The sequence below is a fragment of the Hydra vulgaris genome, chromosome 04 (genome assembly GCF_038396675.1).
Source record: "Hydra vulgaris chromosome 04, alternate assembly HydraT2T_AEP".
Lineage (NCBI taxonomy): Eukaryota > Metazoa > Cnidaria > Hydrozoa > Anthoathecata > Hydridae > Hydra > Hydra vulgaris.
This window is the reverse complement of record NC_088923.1, coordinates 20,384,664-20,402,217: the sequence shown is the minus strand read 5'-3', so window position 1 is coordinate 20,402,217 and position 17,554 is coordinate 20,384,664. Positions and strand designations below refer to the sequence as shown.

Sequence of the window (17,554 nt, the reverse complement as noted above, 5' to 3'; positions counted from 1 at the left end):
AAATTCATGTTTGCAAACTAAGTGTAATCTCGATGCCTGTAAATATTCTTTCTTCCTCAGGATTGTTAATATTTGGAATAACTTGCCGTCTGACTTCATTCATGCCAAAAACATCAAGTCCTTTAAAATTAAAACTAACTCTATAAACTTCAAAAAACTCTCTTGTGAAAAAGTTCTCTCACAATGAAAAAAAAGCTATTCAAATATCCCTATATATCAGTTTCCTTTTTGCAATATATTTTGATTATTTTGCAATAATATATTTTTAAAAATATTTTAAGTGAGAAACATCTATATTGAGTAAATAGCAGGGCTTGTGATGAAGAAAATTGTCATGCGTGTTATATCGCGCTCGTAAAATTAGAATATGTTTTCATCGAGCGTGATTATGTGCGCTCGAGATAACGTCGGCGAGCGCGATCATGAAAATTGCTGAAGGCGATGCTCATAAAAAGCTTTTTATTTTTAATATCTTTTTTTATTTGTTACATAATTCTTTCGTCAAAAAATGTTTGAATTAGTATCACACTCATGAAACTACTTCAACGAAGTAGATTTTTATGCTTCCAAACTTCTTGTATATTGTCAGATCGCGATTTTATTTTTAACCATTTATGTTATAAAAAAATTATATCAAACAAAAACGCAACTTCTTATTGATTTAGTATTGAAGTATAATTTAGTGACTTAGGTTTGCTTCGTTGTTTTGATGTATGTATTTTAAAATGTTACACTGTAAACTTAATTAACGGTTAATGGTTTTTATATTTCCTGATATTTTTTATTCAAATTAATTATTTAATTTTTTTCTAAAATTTCTTTTTAAAATTACTTTTTTTTTATCTTAAAAAAATAACACAAGAATAATTTGAAAATTTTCTTTTTTAAAAACTATTCATTATAAGTTAAATAACAGATTTTCCCCTCAGCTGTTGCCAACAGTGTTTCCTCTTCTACATTGTCTAAACTGAATGCAGCTAATTCATCAGTCATGTCTTCATCACCACTCTCAATTTCATCATCGTCATCAAAAATTTGATTTGTAATCAATGTTGTTGCTGTTTTCATATAGTCAACTGGATCATCATCAACTTGAACCACTCGTCTCTTATTCAAATAAATTTCTTTTGCTCGCTTTTTAATCAAGATTATTTCCTCATATCATAATGCTATCATTTAGGGTGTCGTGATTCATAGATAAACGTTGACCTGATAATATGCTAGTTACTGTGCTAAACATTCGCTCCACGCTTGAGTTTGATCCGGAAATTGCAAAGATAATCGATATAACTTTTAATAAATTAGGAAACTTTGACTTTTTGCACAAGAACGTTGACCTCCAAATTTCTCGTCTGGCGATTGCGTGCCATTGCTTCAAGATTGGTTCTTGAATGAATCAAAAATAGTTTCCATTCTTGGAAAACTAACTTTTCATTAAAATTGGAATGTTTCAATGGTGTTTTAAAATGTGGACAAAAACTTTATTTCTTCCAAGCCAAACTCTTTGTTGTCAGTCCAGTTCTGCGGGTCGATGACCCGCATGGCGTGATAAATCTCAGACTCTTCCTTTATGCTTGTGAATCTGCTGTTTAACGTATTTATAAGTCTGGGTATAACCTCTCTCTTAATGTTTCTGACTAAGCATAATGCTTGATCTACGTCAACCAAAGTCATATCTAAGTTTACTATTATATACTTTCTATTACTGGGGTGTTTTCGTTTGTCGCCAGCTTTACTAAACTGACCAGACAGTGTTTCAGGTAAGTTATGTTTGCCCTCAATAACCATGTAACGTGATACATAACTATTTAAAAATTCTAAATCTGTATCAATTTCTTCAAGCTTCAATTCCAGTTCTAAATTTGTTCGGTTGATTGTAGCTAGAATATCATGCAGCAACAGTTCATTTGCTTCAAATACTTTTGATGCTGGCACAATGAGCTCTAGCAAATCGTGATAAACGGCAACAGTGCAAAGAAAGTTATAGGATTTGAATTTCTTTAATAACCCTTGAACTTGTGCTTTTGTAGTTATAGGGTTTTTCCGTTCATTTACGTAGTTCTCGTAGGCCACTATATAAGCTGGTTAGGACTCCAATAAATTCTTAAAAGCTCTTATATGATGGCCAACAAACCTCGTTCCTGTTAGTTTCGGTAGAGTGTACTGCGTAGTACCTAAAATATTTAATCTAGTTTAATATTTTAAAATTGAATAGTTTACATTTATCTTAGAAAAATCCCAGATAATGTAAGAAAGGTAATCTTGTAATGTGTTTTCACTATGAGCCAAGTTCTTGGAAAATAAAATGATAAACTAAAATATAAATTATGGTTTTAAGCCACAACGTTTTACCGCAAACTTTGCGGTAAACTTTACCTAAAGCTGCAGATGCATTTATTACTTCTTGTTTTATTTTCCCCGAGTTTCGAAGCAGATAAAAATTTGTATTGTAAAATTCATCAACTTTTTTTAATTTAGAGATTTCGGAAAAAACCTCTTTAACTGCCAGTTCGACTCTGTGGTTGACACAATGAACTGGAAGTAGCCATTCCCTATCTGCCTTTATTTGCGCTATGACACCGCGATATTTTCCAAAGTTTACACTTGCACCATTGGATGTTATGCTGACTAATTTATTTTTGTAATCATTGGAGTCTAATTTAAATTCCCTGGTTTCAAAAATGTTATTGATTTTCTTGACAATGGAGTCTGCTTCTCCTCTGCCAAATCTATCAATATCAACTAGATCCAGAACCATATAAAAAGGAGAACCACATCTTTCAATTCTTGCCAAAAAAAACTCTTTTTCTTTCTTTGTTTTCCGAGCTTGGCTAGCATCACACAAAATTGAGAAGAATTGAGCTTCTTTCGGGATATTGGCACATTTTTCACGCACAGCAATCGCAATGCATTTTACGAATTCACGCCCGCTAGTGCCATTTTCGTTACGTTTGATCATTTTAACACCATTGATCTTACAGCTTTTTACTTAAACATTTTTCGTAAATGAGGTATTATATTTTTTGATTTAAAGTTAAATTTACAATAGATTAGTAAAATTTACAAAGTTGGAAACATACGAACCAACTATTTTTATTTGAACCAACTATTCAATACTTTATCTAATATATTTAAAATAGTCAACATATCGACACTTACAATAACAGCAAAGTTTTTGTGCGGCATAGTTGGCAGAAGGGCCATTTCATAGGCACAGTTTACAAGTCCTATATACGCGTCATCCATTAAAACTTTTAACGAAGACGATATTGACGCTTGTATCTAAGAAACAAAAAAATATCACAATTACGAAAGTACACTGTTTCCTCAAACTTTTACTTTATGCAGTACCAATCTTAATTGAATCATAGTTTAAAACTTTTTTTATAATATATTTTATAAACATCAATTTCATTTAGTTTTTTTAAAGGAAAAAACGTTCGAGCTTTTTTATCTAATGTTAAGTACACGTTTTTTTATATAAGAAACCAATCAAATTAAATTCTCATTCAAACTATTGTTCTCCATTGTAGATAATGTTAACTTTGAGTAATTTTGATGAGATATTTAGTGGAAAATGAGGAAATATTCATCGAACTTATAAATAAGTTTCTTATTGAAAAGTTACTTAGTACTAAAAGTTTCTTAAGATTTTGAGGCTCCTAGTACTAGTTTCTTATAAACTGGTTTCTTATAAAAAAAAAACTTGAAATCATTTTTGACTTTTTTTAATGTTACGGTTAAATGAATAATAAAAAAGAGTTAACGAACTTTAATTAATGCATCATAAGTGTCTTTAGTTATAAATGCTAGTTTCACCTGCGTCTTTAAAAAAATAATTTGGAAAAAAAAAAAGAACGCTGTTGTTACAAATTATTTTTAGGTTATTATTTTTTTTAACTTTCTCTTGGTTTAGTTTAATTTTTTCAGCGCGTTTTAGAAATAATTAAATATCAAAATTTAACATAAACATCATCAAGCATTTGCGAATGTGTAAATGCTTGATGGCCAAATAATCAAACCAAAATATATTAATGGTGTACGATCACACGACTTCCTGATCAAGCTTGCAACAAACGACGCTTTAGCACAGCTTAAAATTAAGATATTAGAATCTGGTAAATGAGAACAAAAAATCTTTATTTCAAAGGTAATAATTTATTAATTACCTTTGAGGATTTTGTATTTTGTATTCCATCGGTTGACATAACACATAGCTCATTTGAGGGTTTCTCGCTCTCACACCTTATTGCAGTGAGGTGAAAAGATGTTTCAAAATGTCTTTGAATTGTGTGGATCGACACAAAGTTTGTCCCATTGATAAACCATGAAGCACATTGACGTATCAAACCTTTACAACCTTGTAATACCGCTTCTCTATTTCTTGTACAAACTTTGCAGTAAATTTCAATAACGTATGTAGTTCCGTTGGTAATTTCAGTTCTAAAGCCTATTACCTCTTCAACTTTCCATTTAATAAATGTTGACATCATTACTTTGTTTCCTTTTCGAATGTCCTTGATTGCAAACATTCTAAACGACAGAATCGTTTTAAATTTGAGTTAAAATAAATAATAGTTAATAAAAAACCTATACTATGAACAAAAACTCATTTTAAAAATTACTCTATTAAAAATATTTATTTTTATTATAAACGATGTGCAGAATATTACAAACAATAAATTTAGCATTGCAAACAGTGGAATAGAAAATATAAAGCAGCATGCTAAAGGGAAGAAATATGTGGAAAGATGCCCTTCTAATAGCAGTAAGTCAAGTTTTTTTAAAGGCTATCCAAAAGAACTAATCCACCAGAACAAAAAACAACTCAAAAGCAAACAAATTTGATTGATATGATGTCAAGAGATCAGACTTTAAATGCAGAGGTAATTTAGCCACTAGAAGTTTTGAAATGTAAATATTCCTACCATTCTTCAGAATCAAAAGGTAAGCTGTTCTGCTCTATGTTTCCAGACAGTCAAATTGCTCAAAGTTTCACTTGCGGAAAGACAAAATGCAGTTACATTTTATGTCACGGTGTTGCCCCTTTTGTTAAAGAAAGGATGCTAAATGAATTGAACAAAGTTCCCTATTATACTACATTATTTGATGAATCTTATAACAAAATTTCTAAAAAAAGTCAAATGGATCTACACGTTCGTTTTTGGGATGATACAGAAAATGTAGTAAAAACATCTTATTGGAGTTCTGAGTTGTTAGGTAAAGCATCTGCTAGTGATGTTTTTTCAAAATATAATAATTGTTGAAGTTCTTTGGACTGCAGCAAAGTTCTCCAAGTTTCTTCTGACGGGCCTAATTTAAATTTAACCTTTTTTTAATCTGGTAAATGAAAGCAGAAAAGAAGATTTACTTGATCCTTTAATTAATATTGGAACATGTAGTCTCCATACCCTTTATCGTTCTTTCCAAACTGGGGAAAAGGCTAATGACTGGAACATTGAGAAACTACTTTTTTTTCTGTATAAAATATTCGATGAGTCTCCTTCTTGCTGAGCTGACTATGAATGTCTAACAGCTGCTGCTTTTTCAGATAATCCTCTTAAATTCTGGGCACACAGATGGATTGAAAATAGTAATGCTTCCAAACGTGCCCAAATGGTTTGGCTTTAGATAATTGAAGTTGTAAGGTTTTGGAAAGGCTTACCAAAATTAAAGCAACCTGGAAACGGAAAGCCTGGACAAAACACCAGTTTTGATTGTCTTGCTAAAGGTGTAGAAGATGTCACCATACCACTTAAACTTAGATTTTTTGAGGAAGCTGCAACATCATTAAATGATTTCCTAATCATTTTTCAAACTGACAATCCAATGGTGCCATTTCTTACCAAGTCACTAGACAACGTCCTTTGTAATTTATGCAACCGCTTTTTGAAGAAGGATGTTTTAGAAGAAGCAAACTCTGTATTTAAGCTGCTCAAAGTTAACTTTACTGATAAAGTTAATCAAGTGTTGTTGGAGCCTGTTGATCTTGGTTTTGCTATAAACATGATATCAAAGTTTTGAAAAAAAATGGAAAGTTGAGCGATAGTCATTTACGCAATCTTCAGTGTGGCGCTTTACAGTTCTTGTCTAGTTTATGTGCGCATTTTACAGAAAAAAGCATATTAAAAAATAATCTTGTTCTTGTTTGTCTCCTAAAGTTATGTAAGAACCGGCAGAGTTATCAACAGCCTTATTAAACAAAATGCTTGAAATCCTTGTTGGTTTGAAAAAACTGACTTCTGAAACCGCAATGAAAACCAAACAAGAGTAATCCAAATTTTTGTCCAATTTTGTTAAGGCTAACGCAGAATTATTCAAAGAATTTGATGAATCTAAAGATCGGTTGGACTCATTTCTCTGGAAGCACATTGGTTCAGATCCTAACTTTAAATCCCTTTGGTCTGTTGCCAAAATAGTTTTAGTTCTATCTAATGGTCAGGCATCTCTTGAGCAAGGATTTACTGAAAACAAAATGCTTCTTCATGAAAATCTTGACATGGAAAGTCTTATTTCTCAACGATTAATATTGGACTATATGAAACGAAAAAACTTTGAATTTCACAGTTTTCCCATGTCAAGAGTTTGTTATTTTATGTGAAATCTTCTCATCAAAAGTATCAACAATCACTTGTTCATAAATCTAAAATCAAATTGAGCAAGGAGAAGAATGAAAATGAAATTAAGATTGCATTAGAAATTCAAAAAATAAATATTAAGGTTGTCTCTTTGGAAAAAACTATTATCCAGCTTCAAAAAGATGCGGATAACTTTGCATTTGAGGCAGAAAAAAAAAACGAAATAACTATCTTATCCAAATGTAATGCCTTGAAAAGAGCTGCAATCGACAGAGTATTCTCTGTGAATTGAAATGCAAGAAAGCAAAGCTGGTAGAACTTAAGGAACAAATTAATAAAGGGGGCTCACCCACCTCAAAAATATTTCGACAACTTCCAAGTTCATAGGATTTTTAGGGTATTCATTGGAAAGGATATTATAATAGTGTTTAAAAAAATATGTTTTCATTTTTAAAAAATGTCAGCTGTTGCCATGGTTACAAATTCAAAATGGCGAAAGTCATAAATTCTTGAAATTTGGAAAGCTAATTCCCTTGGGTTGGTACACTATTTTTCAATGAAACTTTCTAACATTATTTATTTACATTAGATGCATGCAATAAACCAAAAAAAAATGAAATATTATTTCGGGAAGAATGACTTTTTGAGTTTTTAAAAAATTAAAAATATTTTCTATATTTTTAACATAAAATTGAACTTTAGACAAGTTAATCACAGACAATATAAAATATTTAAATCAAACTTTTGGTTTATTGCATGAAACAATCTATTATGTGTGTTGTGTGAAAATATCAGCTCAAAAGCTATAATAGAACCAAAGTTACCACATTTCTAAATTCTATTAAATTCGGAAAAAATGCAATCTGAGAGAATGAGCAAAACGTAAAACATTTTGTAAAAAGAGTTATAGTAAGATATTATTTTTTAATGCTTTTCAATTCTAAGCATAATAAAATCAATTGAAAAGGTGTTTTGATAATGGAAATTTATACAACATCTACATTATCTGTAATTTTATATAAAAAGACTATATCACATGAAAAACATTTTTTATCAAAAAAACAATATATAACTAAAAATAAGAAAACAGCGTATCCAAAATAAAAAAACTAAATAAAATAAAAAACAACATCTTTAAAATTAACTTTAAAATAATCCTGCCTTAAAGGTTTTTCCTTCATTTTGCTTTTTTTTTATCATGTTTTTGTTCTTTTTTGTCCTCTAATTTGACGACGATGGAGAACATTTTTAACTTCATTATGTTTTATTGAATTTTTAATCCTTTTGGTATTGATTTTATCACACCCAAGATTGGTATAAAATTCTGTAACCATATTTAGTCTTTCATACAAATTAATAAAAGCTTTAGCTCCAATGTTAAAGTTAAAACGAAACAGTAAGTTGAAATGCAACTTATTGTTCCATTTAGCAATGAAAATCCTTGTCTTTGCCAGGTGCCATCACATGACACAGGTACATCATAAAAATTATTCTGTGGTTGATTTTTGGATAACTCTTTTATTTCTTGAGCTGCATCATCCATAGTTTGAGTGGCAATAAACTTAACACTTTTTTTTTAACTTAAAAACAATCTTGTTATAGTCATTTGATGTAAATGGTGGTGGAAAATTCATAAGTGCATTAAAGCGATGAATACCAGCAAAGTCTTGACCACATCTACGCATTGAGTATACTATTCTGTAGTTTATATTAAACCCTCGTGACATAAATGGCATTTTTTTTTATGTACAAAATGAATGCTCCCATTGGCAAAAACATTTTACAGTCATTTTACTTGCTAATCCATGTTTTAAACTTTCACTTAGCTTTAAACATGAATTTTGTTTACATTGAGGACAACCAAGAACTGAAATTAAGTTTGATAAATTAAACATATGCAAAATCTCCTCTAAAATCCTCTAATATCCTCCTTTTTTTTTAAAATTTTGTATGGTCACCCTGTTACAGCACTTGAGTTTTGAAGAAATTTCTCAGATGTCTTCACTGTTGCTTTGGGCCATCAACAGGTCCTGAGATTCTCATTTTTAACCTGTTCTGAGAGCAGTGGGATAAACTTGCCAAACACAAACCACAATTGGGGCTCTTAGCTGTTGCATAATCAATGTTTTTAAACTGCTTCAAGCAGCTTAAGAACATTCATTATGCAACAGCTAACAGAGAAGCATCCACATGATAATTACCTTGAATTCCTGCTATTAACAATATACATGGTTGGCTTACCTATAAAAAATAACAATGAGGAGTCCCAGTGCACTTCACCATGCCAGATGGATGGCAAAAGCACTGTACACAATAAAAGTTTTACTGTTGCACACAGTCAATAAAAAGCAAATCACAGTCAATATAAAGCAAATCAAACTGACAGGGTGTGAGTTGATTTCTGTTCATAGATTTAACAGATTTCTTATTTTGGTTTACCTTCAGGCATGGTTTTCATGCAACTGCAGTAGAAGTGCTTATAACTTATAATAAGAATATCTTGGAAAATATCTCCTCAACATTCAAGCTCTTTAAATTTTTCAGGTCCGTTTTCAAACATTTGAGGTAGCAAACATCATTTGTTCACCAATAAAAAATATTTAAATCGTAATCATGAGTGTTTTTTTTACAAATCCCACAGTCAAATTCTGGAAAAAATTACCAATTAAAACAGTGGAAGTTAAAAATCTTAACTTATATAAAGTTAAACTAAACTTAATTGAGTATATTTAACTTTCTTGTTGTGTCTGTAAAATATTTAACATGTTGTTAAATCTCAACAGTATTGTTTATTATATTATTAGGCATCTATAAATGATATGAAGACACTTGATCAGTTGAGGCAGTATGATGACATGGAGATCTGCAACATTTAGATGAAGTGGCTAACACAACATTTCTACACAGTTATATTTAATCTAACTACACAGCTATATGTAATGAGAAACAATTGCTTATCAATGGCATAGTAGACAACTGAGGACCGCACCTGCTGACAGAGCTCCCATCTGCGGTTTCTGAAATACATATATCAAGTGTATTCTTTGAAACAAATGTAATTGATTTGAGTTTCCTGCGTCGTCCAGTTGATCAGTGGAATGAGGCACCATCTTACCAGGAAACAACACAAACTGTCAAGTATTGGCCATGTATTAATGACATTGCAAAGTGCGGTGTTGCTCTGATCCAGAACTTCAACAATATAGCCAAAGATAAGGCACAAAAACAGAGGGTGTTACTATTTGTGAAAACCATCGCAAAACATTTAAAAATATTACTACCACTGAACTGGAAAATATTTCAGTAGCACTGCCACCCAATGAACAGTTTCTAACTGCAACAGATCAGAATTTATCGGGTTCTTTGGAAGTATATAATGATTTATGTAATGACTTATAATTTTATAGAAACTGTATTAGACCTTTCAGAGCATGTGACAATGCAAAATATCAACCTCTGATTTTGGTTAGTGTTTGTAATTCAGTGTTTAAATATATGGTTTTTAAATTTTTTGTATTTTTTTATAAATATGCATATATTTGTATATTTTTTTCATATTTGGTTGTATTGAATTCTTTTTTTAAATAAAATATCGTTATAAATATTGCTGTTATTGTTTTTTTTTTAAATGATAATATAGCATTGCTGATTTTTTATTTCATTTTTATTATAATTTATTAATTGTATTAATGATTTTTAAATATTAAAACCCTAATTAATATTAAGGACTTTTGGATGTGGCTTTTAGAACATTTTGTAAAAATTTCTTTTTTCACTCTATAAGTTGGTTTAAAAATTAGTTTTATTTAAAAAGTATTAAAATGTGTTAGAGATTATACAGATTATAACACTTAAAAAAAGTTCTTTAAATAGTCAACCCGGATTTTAAAGGAAGCAAAGTTGTATAAAAATTTCAAATGTATTTATTTTTTATCAAAAACACATATAAAAAAAAAACAACCACATAAAGTTAAGAAAAACATTTTTAAAAACACTTTAAAAAATCTGTTGTCCTAAGAGCTGTCTCAGCCAGATCTTCTTATTAGAACTTTTGTAAGTATAAAGTGTTAGCAGTGTACTAATTCTGATCCAAATAACTTTTAAAACTTTAAAATTTAAATTAGCTATCAAAAAATGGTACAGAAATGTTATGTACTTGTGGAGATGTTGTAAATGCCTTAGATCTATCAAATGGGGAACGAATCTATCAATTGAAAGATGTAGGTTTTTTTTTGTTCACTTGCTTTTTTTAAATTTATTTTTACCATTAGTATTTTACATAAAAGTTTATATAAAAATTCTTATTATTTCTTTTTTAAGGATGGAAGTGATATTACTTGTTTTGCTGCATCTCCTGATGGCAAAGTATTTATATATTTTGTTTCATTATATGTGATTTTTATGTATTTAAAAACTTTAGTGTTTATCGAAGAAAAGTTTATTACTTATTATCTTTAAAATAAGACAATTAAAATCAATTTAAATATCAATTCAAATAAGACAATTAAAATATAAAACAAATAAAACAAATTTTTTGAATTTTATAACAGCATAATAGAGTGTGAAAATAGCTTAGTTACATGTTAAGACAAAAAAATTAGGTGTTTAGTGTGGTTGCATTTATACTAATGTACCAATATAGTTGAAATTATAGTTTATAAAGGTGGAAGCGAAGTATCTTTTCGAACTTTTCTGCATCTTAGGTAAAATATAAACTGTTGTTTGAGATCCTACAGGATACATTAAGTTATAACCACAGTGTTGTGAACTAGTGTTGCTGAAAAACTTTAATAACATTAGTTGACTAAATTAACATTTAATAAAATTAGTTGAATTATTTAATTATTTAATTGAATTAGACTAAAATAATTGTTAATGATAAATAATAATAAAAATAAATAATAAATTAACTAAAATAATTTTTTTGTATATTTTTATGAATCTTATTACTTTAGTTTAAATTTGTTACCTAACATTTTTAGTTTAATTTATTAGACTCACATTAATTTATCACCCTTTACTTAAAGTAGTTTTAAGGAGTTTTTTTTTTACTTAATAAGTTGCCACAGGTAAAGTTGCAGTTTAAATGAAGAAAAAAACAAAAGATGTGTTTAATTAGTCCCTTTTGACCTGGGTTATTAAGTACTTTTAAATTTTATTGAAAGTGGTTTATAGTTTAAAGTTAAAAGATTTACTTGGCTGCATTTTTTCAATTTATAAAAAAATTGGTGCAGTGGTTTATCTCCTCCCGATAATTGTTTTAAAAAGACCACATACCTAGATCTCGAAAAGTTTAACTTCAAAAGAGCATCATAAACAAAAACTTTGAAGCAGGAGAAAGTGTTTTAGAAGAATGAAGTATGAAAGATAAGAAACATGTTTTGGGATCCAAATCAACATTTTTGCAATGTAATGATTTCAAAAATTTTATGCATACCTGCTGTGAATACCTTTTTCTGACATATAAAAGATATTTGTATAAGTGAAAGAACAGAATATTATTAAATGCTGATGACTTTGTACAAAATTTTAAAATTTTTTTAAAACTAGTTTAAAGTTAGTGTAATTTGAATGCGGTGAACTTTACACAATGATTATAATAAGGAAGGATAAGAAAGGAAACAGTAAGCAAAACTTTAAAAGTAGTTTAATGTACAGTAGTTGATAAATAGACTACTGTAAGAGAATGACAGTTTTTTAGTGTGAACTGTTACGAAAATGATGAGAAGCCAACAATAAGGGCAGAATCTTTGCATTACTGGTTCAGGTTTAATATTCAATATCGTTGAGGTATTGAAATTACATTTAATTTAACAATGTTCAAATTTATATGAGGTTTTAACTTTTACTTTTAAACTTGAAGCAAACTTAACATAACTTAACCTAAGGCAACCTAAGCAAACTTAAGGCTAACCTTAAACCTAAGCTTAACTTAAGGTTAACCTAAGCAAACTTAAACTTTTTGAAGAATTTTTGAAGAAAGAAAAAACAAACAAAAATCTTTTGAAAAGCCTTAGATTTTTAATTGGCTTCATCTTATGATGCAAATAATTTTTTTATGCAGGAAATCTAGTGGCTTGACATTTTAGCATCAATTATGCAAACAGATTTATTGAATTGGAACCTAATGTCTATGAAAATGTTAATTTGTGATTTCAAGATAAACTCATCATGCTTCTACAAGCATTTGAGTTATGTTTTTTTTTAAAGGATCAGATTTCTAATGGCTTAATTCTTCACTCTTTAAAAGCACTAGTCAGAACAAAGAAAATCTTTCAAAACTTTAGATGGTGATAAGAGAGGGAGATAACACTATCACCCCAATCAATCACTACCAATTGAATATTTAAAGATAAAGTCAATTTTACAAATTTTGCTTATTTCTCTTATTTTTTGTTATTAAAAAAAATATATTGTTTTTTTTAATTGATGATGATCTAATGATTTTTAGATTTTCTAATAAATGTTAGAAAATTAAAAACAAAGAATTTGATTTTGATTAGAAAAGTATAATTAAGACAGTGCTTGTATGTATTGTAAATATATTGTATACACTGTAAGTACATTGTAATATTTTAAAATCGATGGTTGTATTACTAAATCAATTGAACATTATCAACAGAGTTAATATCACTAAATCTGATATCTAATAATTTGGTCAAATAATTTACGTCTAATTAATTTAATTAGTTACACGATAGTTATGATCTAATTATGTCAGATAAATTATTTCTAATTATGTCAAATATTTAATGATGGTCTAATTAGTTAAGCTATAAATCCTAGTTCTTTAAAAGAATTAAAAATCAGTTAAAAAGTCAATTGACTAATTTTACCAAGCTAAAAAAAACTAATTTTGTTTGTGCTAAGAAATTAGTAGTGTAAATTTAATGATTCTAGAAAGTTAATTGACTTATTTTAGTGAATCTCAAAAATTACTTAACTAATTTTAATTACACTAAAAGGTTAGTTGACTAATTTTAGGAGAACTAATTTTTACGCTCATCACTGTCTTTTTTAAAATATTCAAGCTTAACAAGTCTTCAAAGTTACCTCAGTAAAGATATTTCTTTTTTTGTCGTAGATGTTGCAAAGTTCAAGAAATTCAATTTAAGTAATGTGGAACTTGATTTTGTTCCATATTATTGTTTTTATTAGTTTTTTTGGGTGGTAGGAGGGTGGGGTCAATACATATTCTCTGGAGGTTTGAGTTGATGCTTTACAATTTAGATATGACGAAAATTAGTTACAGCAAATTTATATTGTTTTTTTTTTTACTATTTTTTAAATCTTTTTTTGTCTGGAAAACTGTCTGGTTTAATATGTAAAGAATTCAAATGCATAAATTTTGTATTATTGCTTCAAAATTATTTTGTTTGTTTTGATTCATGTTTTATTTCATTTTTAGATTTTAATAACTGCTTGTAAAGCACTATTGCTACATCAATTTAGTTTGAGTCTGAGAACATTTACAAGACGCTGGAAGGTATTATTATTTTTAGCAAATAAAACTTGAAAAAAAAACAATTTTTATTCATAAACATTAAGTATTTGTTTTTGATAGTTAACTTAATATTTTGAAAACATTAGTTTTACATTTATCTATATTTCAAGTATTTTTTTATTGTTTTATAACTTGGTTTTTTTTTATTGACTTGGTAAGTCAAGATTGTCTAAATTCAAATTTGAATTGGACAATGACATTGTAGCAACAATCACTGATGTTGTGAATGTAATAATGCAACTTGGAAAATAGATTAGTCCTATTCACATTGCCTGTTGTACTTTATATACATAGGTTGAAATATGATAAAATTGATGATTTAACAGAAAAGGAAGATAATGATTAAGCAGAGAAGAAATGTGATAAATTAAACAGCAAAATAAATCAAGTCAAATCTGATTTATGATATTAGTACAATTGTTGTTATGATATGTAAAGTTATGGTAATAATGATCCAGCTTGAGCAAGAGTTTGATGCTTCTGTTAAAAAATTGTAAAAGAATAAAGAAATATGCGATGCTCTTGCTCCCATAGAGATGACTGAGAAATATTTATGCAAAGAAAATGCTGATCTTGCATAAAGTTTTGCTGATCTTACAAAAAAAATTGCTGATCTTGCAAAAAAAATTGCTGTTCTTGCAGAAAAAGTTTGCTGCTGAGAAGCTAAGAGATCAAGGGACATCAATGAGTTTTATTCTACTGGAAAAATTTGACATTGTAGTTTAAAAGTGAAAATATCATGGTCTTGAAAACTTAATACATTTTTTAAAATCTCCAGGCTTTTTGAGAGAGCTTTAAGTGCTGCCAGTTGATTTTAAAGTTGTGGTTGCACTTGCAGAGTGGGTCCTACATTAAAAGTTAAAAAATAAAATCTCATTCAGGAAAATTTGTTCTATTTATTCATCAGACAAAGTATGAAGCTAACACTGTAGAAGAAATTGGATTTCAGATTTTGAAGAATAAGATTTATTTAAAGCTACCTGTGCAAAGCATAAAAATCTGAAAAAACCTTATTAACAATTAACCAACATAAGTAGACGCAGAACTTTCTTAATCATTGGAAGGATGGCCACAAATCTTACTCATGATACTTTGATTTTAATTCAATTTTACAATATAAGAGAAATTGTTTAAATATAAAAGTTTTAAAACTTATTTAATTTATTCTGTTAAAGACTTTTTTTTCTTTGATTTTTTTTTTTTTTTATAAAAAACTGCTTAACTCATGCCCCCATCTTTTGCTATAATATCAAGAAGAAATTATGGATAGTATTATTCATAATTTCTTCTCAATATTATAGCTATAATTTATTTAAATATTACTTTACCCTATAAAATAATTTCTAAAGAAAACTTAAAATGACCTATTACCCTGGTAAATTTTTTCCTGCAAGGTAATGGAAACACTAGCTTTATTATGTATCATTGAATGTCAATTTTGTTTTTAAAGGTTTCTCACAAAACTCAGGTTCTTGCAATGGCTTTTGATTCTTCATCAACATTATTAGCAACAGGTATGAACTCTATTAGCAATAGATATATATTACGTGAGAAGCTAGTAATATTTTTTTGTTGATTTGTTTAGATTAAAAAAAAACAGTAATGTAGTAAAATTGAATGCTTATATATATATATATATATATATATATATATATATATATATATATATATATATATATATATATATATATATATATATATATATATATATATATATATATATATATATGTATATATATATATATATATATATATATATATATATATATATATATATATATATATATATATATGTATATATGTATATATATGTGTATATATATATATATGTATATATATATGTATATATGTATGTATATATGTATATATGTATATATATAAGTATATATATATGTGTGTGTATATATATATACACACACACATACACACACACACGGGGTGTAAGCCAGGAAAAAAATTCACACAGCATTTTTGCAAAATTAGGATTTTAGGTGTGGCCTGGAAAAAAAAAAGTCAATGCTTTCTGACATTTCAAAAAATAGATAACTTTGACATTTTTTAGATACAAATAAATTTTGGCTGTTTATTATTCATAGCAGGAATAATTTTCTATTTTATAAATGTTTCATTATAATTTTTCAACTTGTTTTATTCTGAGCAATCTTTTTAAGTTTTGATTTTTAAATCGCTTCTCTCCTTTGTTTTTTTTAGTAGAGAGACAACAAGAACAAAAGACAATTGTTTGCAATTAAAGTTTTAATGAAAAAAAAAAGGCTAAATAGTATTAAGTTTTTAAATACAAAAATTTTTTTTTCAATTTACAAATACAAAATTTACATAAGTTTTGTATTTGTAAATTTGAAAAAAAAATTAATTTTTGTATTTATAAATATTGGATAATAATTAATAATATTAGAATAGTTTTTAGTTATCTTTTATGTTTTACGCAAGTATAACATAAATAATACATTTCATTGCAAGTTTTATTTTTTGTTGTTGTTATTTTCGATTTATTTTATCAGCTAATTTATTTTAGCGAAAGTAATTCTTTTAATATAAAAACATTAACTTATTTTAAAGTATAATATTTATTAATATGCAAAGACCTTTGTAACATTCTTAACTTAAGATAAACAGTAAAAATGTAAATAAAGTTGTTAATAGATTAAAAAAATAATGTTAATAAGTTAAAAAAAATAGTTTATTAAACATAATGAAAAATCTTAACAAGAGTAAATGATGTCAATTAAAAATTAAAAAAAGTTGTTTTTAACTTTTGAATGAATGATCTTGCTTGTTAATAACAACGCTTTTTTACACAAATTCATTTAAAAAGTTCAACTTAATTCATATCTTTGTTGTGTGTACTAATTTCCTTTTTTACATGTCTAGCGTGACACTTTAAATCTAAGATTGATTTATTAATTTTTACTATGATCTTATGAACCTTTAGGAATTTTAAACCAATTGGGAATACTGCGTTATATGCGGTGCTAACACCCAGATATATATGCATATATAACTATATATATATATATATATATATATATATATATATATATTATATATATATATATATATATATATATATATATATATATATATATATATATATATATATATATATATATATATATATATATATATATATATATATATATATATATATATATATACATATATATATATATGTATATAACTATATATACATATGTATGTGTGTATATATATATATATGTATGTATATATATATGTGTGTGTGTATATATATATATGTGTGTGTGTAAAATACAACTGTTTTATAAAAAATAACCAAAATACAACTGTTTTATAAAAAATAAACACATTTTAAAGATACTTCTAGAAATGTATTTAATTAAATATTTTCTGTTTTATTGTAAAAAAACTTTTTACTTACATTAAATATTACATTAAATGCTTGCATCACATTAAAATTATATCTTATAATGCT

General features: G+C 27.4%; 1 protein-coding gene across 2 annotated transcripts in view; it reads left to right on the top strand.

The window, feature by feature from the left end:
- The window catches only part of LOC101238227 (transducin beta-like protein 3), a 78,122-nt gene that overhangs the window by 11,538 nt on the left and 49,030 nt on the right, over positions 1-17,554 (top strand). For both annotated transcript variants that reach the window (XM_065795727.1, XM_065795728.1), the window contains exons 3-6: positions 10,703-10,798; positions 10,899-10,943; positions 13,987-14,064; positions 15,533-15,596. In XM_065795727.1, coding sequence (XP_065651799.1) covers positions 10,703-10,798; positions 10,899-10,943; positions 13,987-14,064; positions 15,533-15,596 — 283 coding nt within the window. The remainder of the gene's footprint in view (positions 1-10,702; positions 10,799-10,898; positions 10,944-13,986; positions 14,065-15,532; positions 15,597-17,554) is intronic.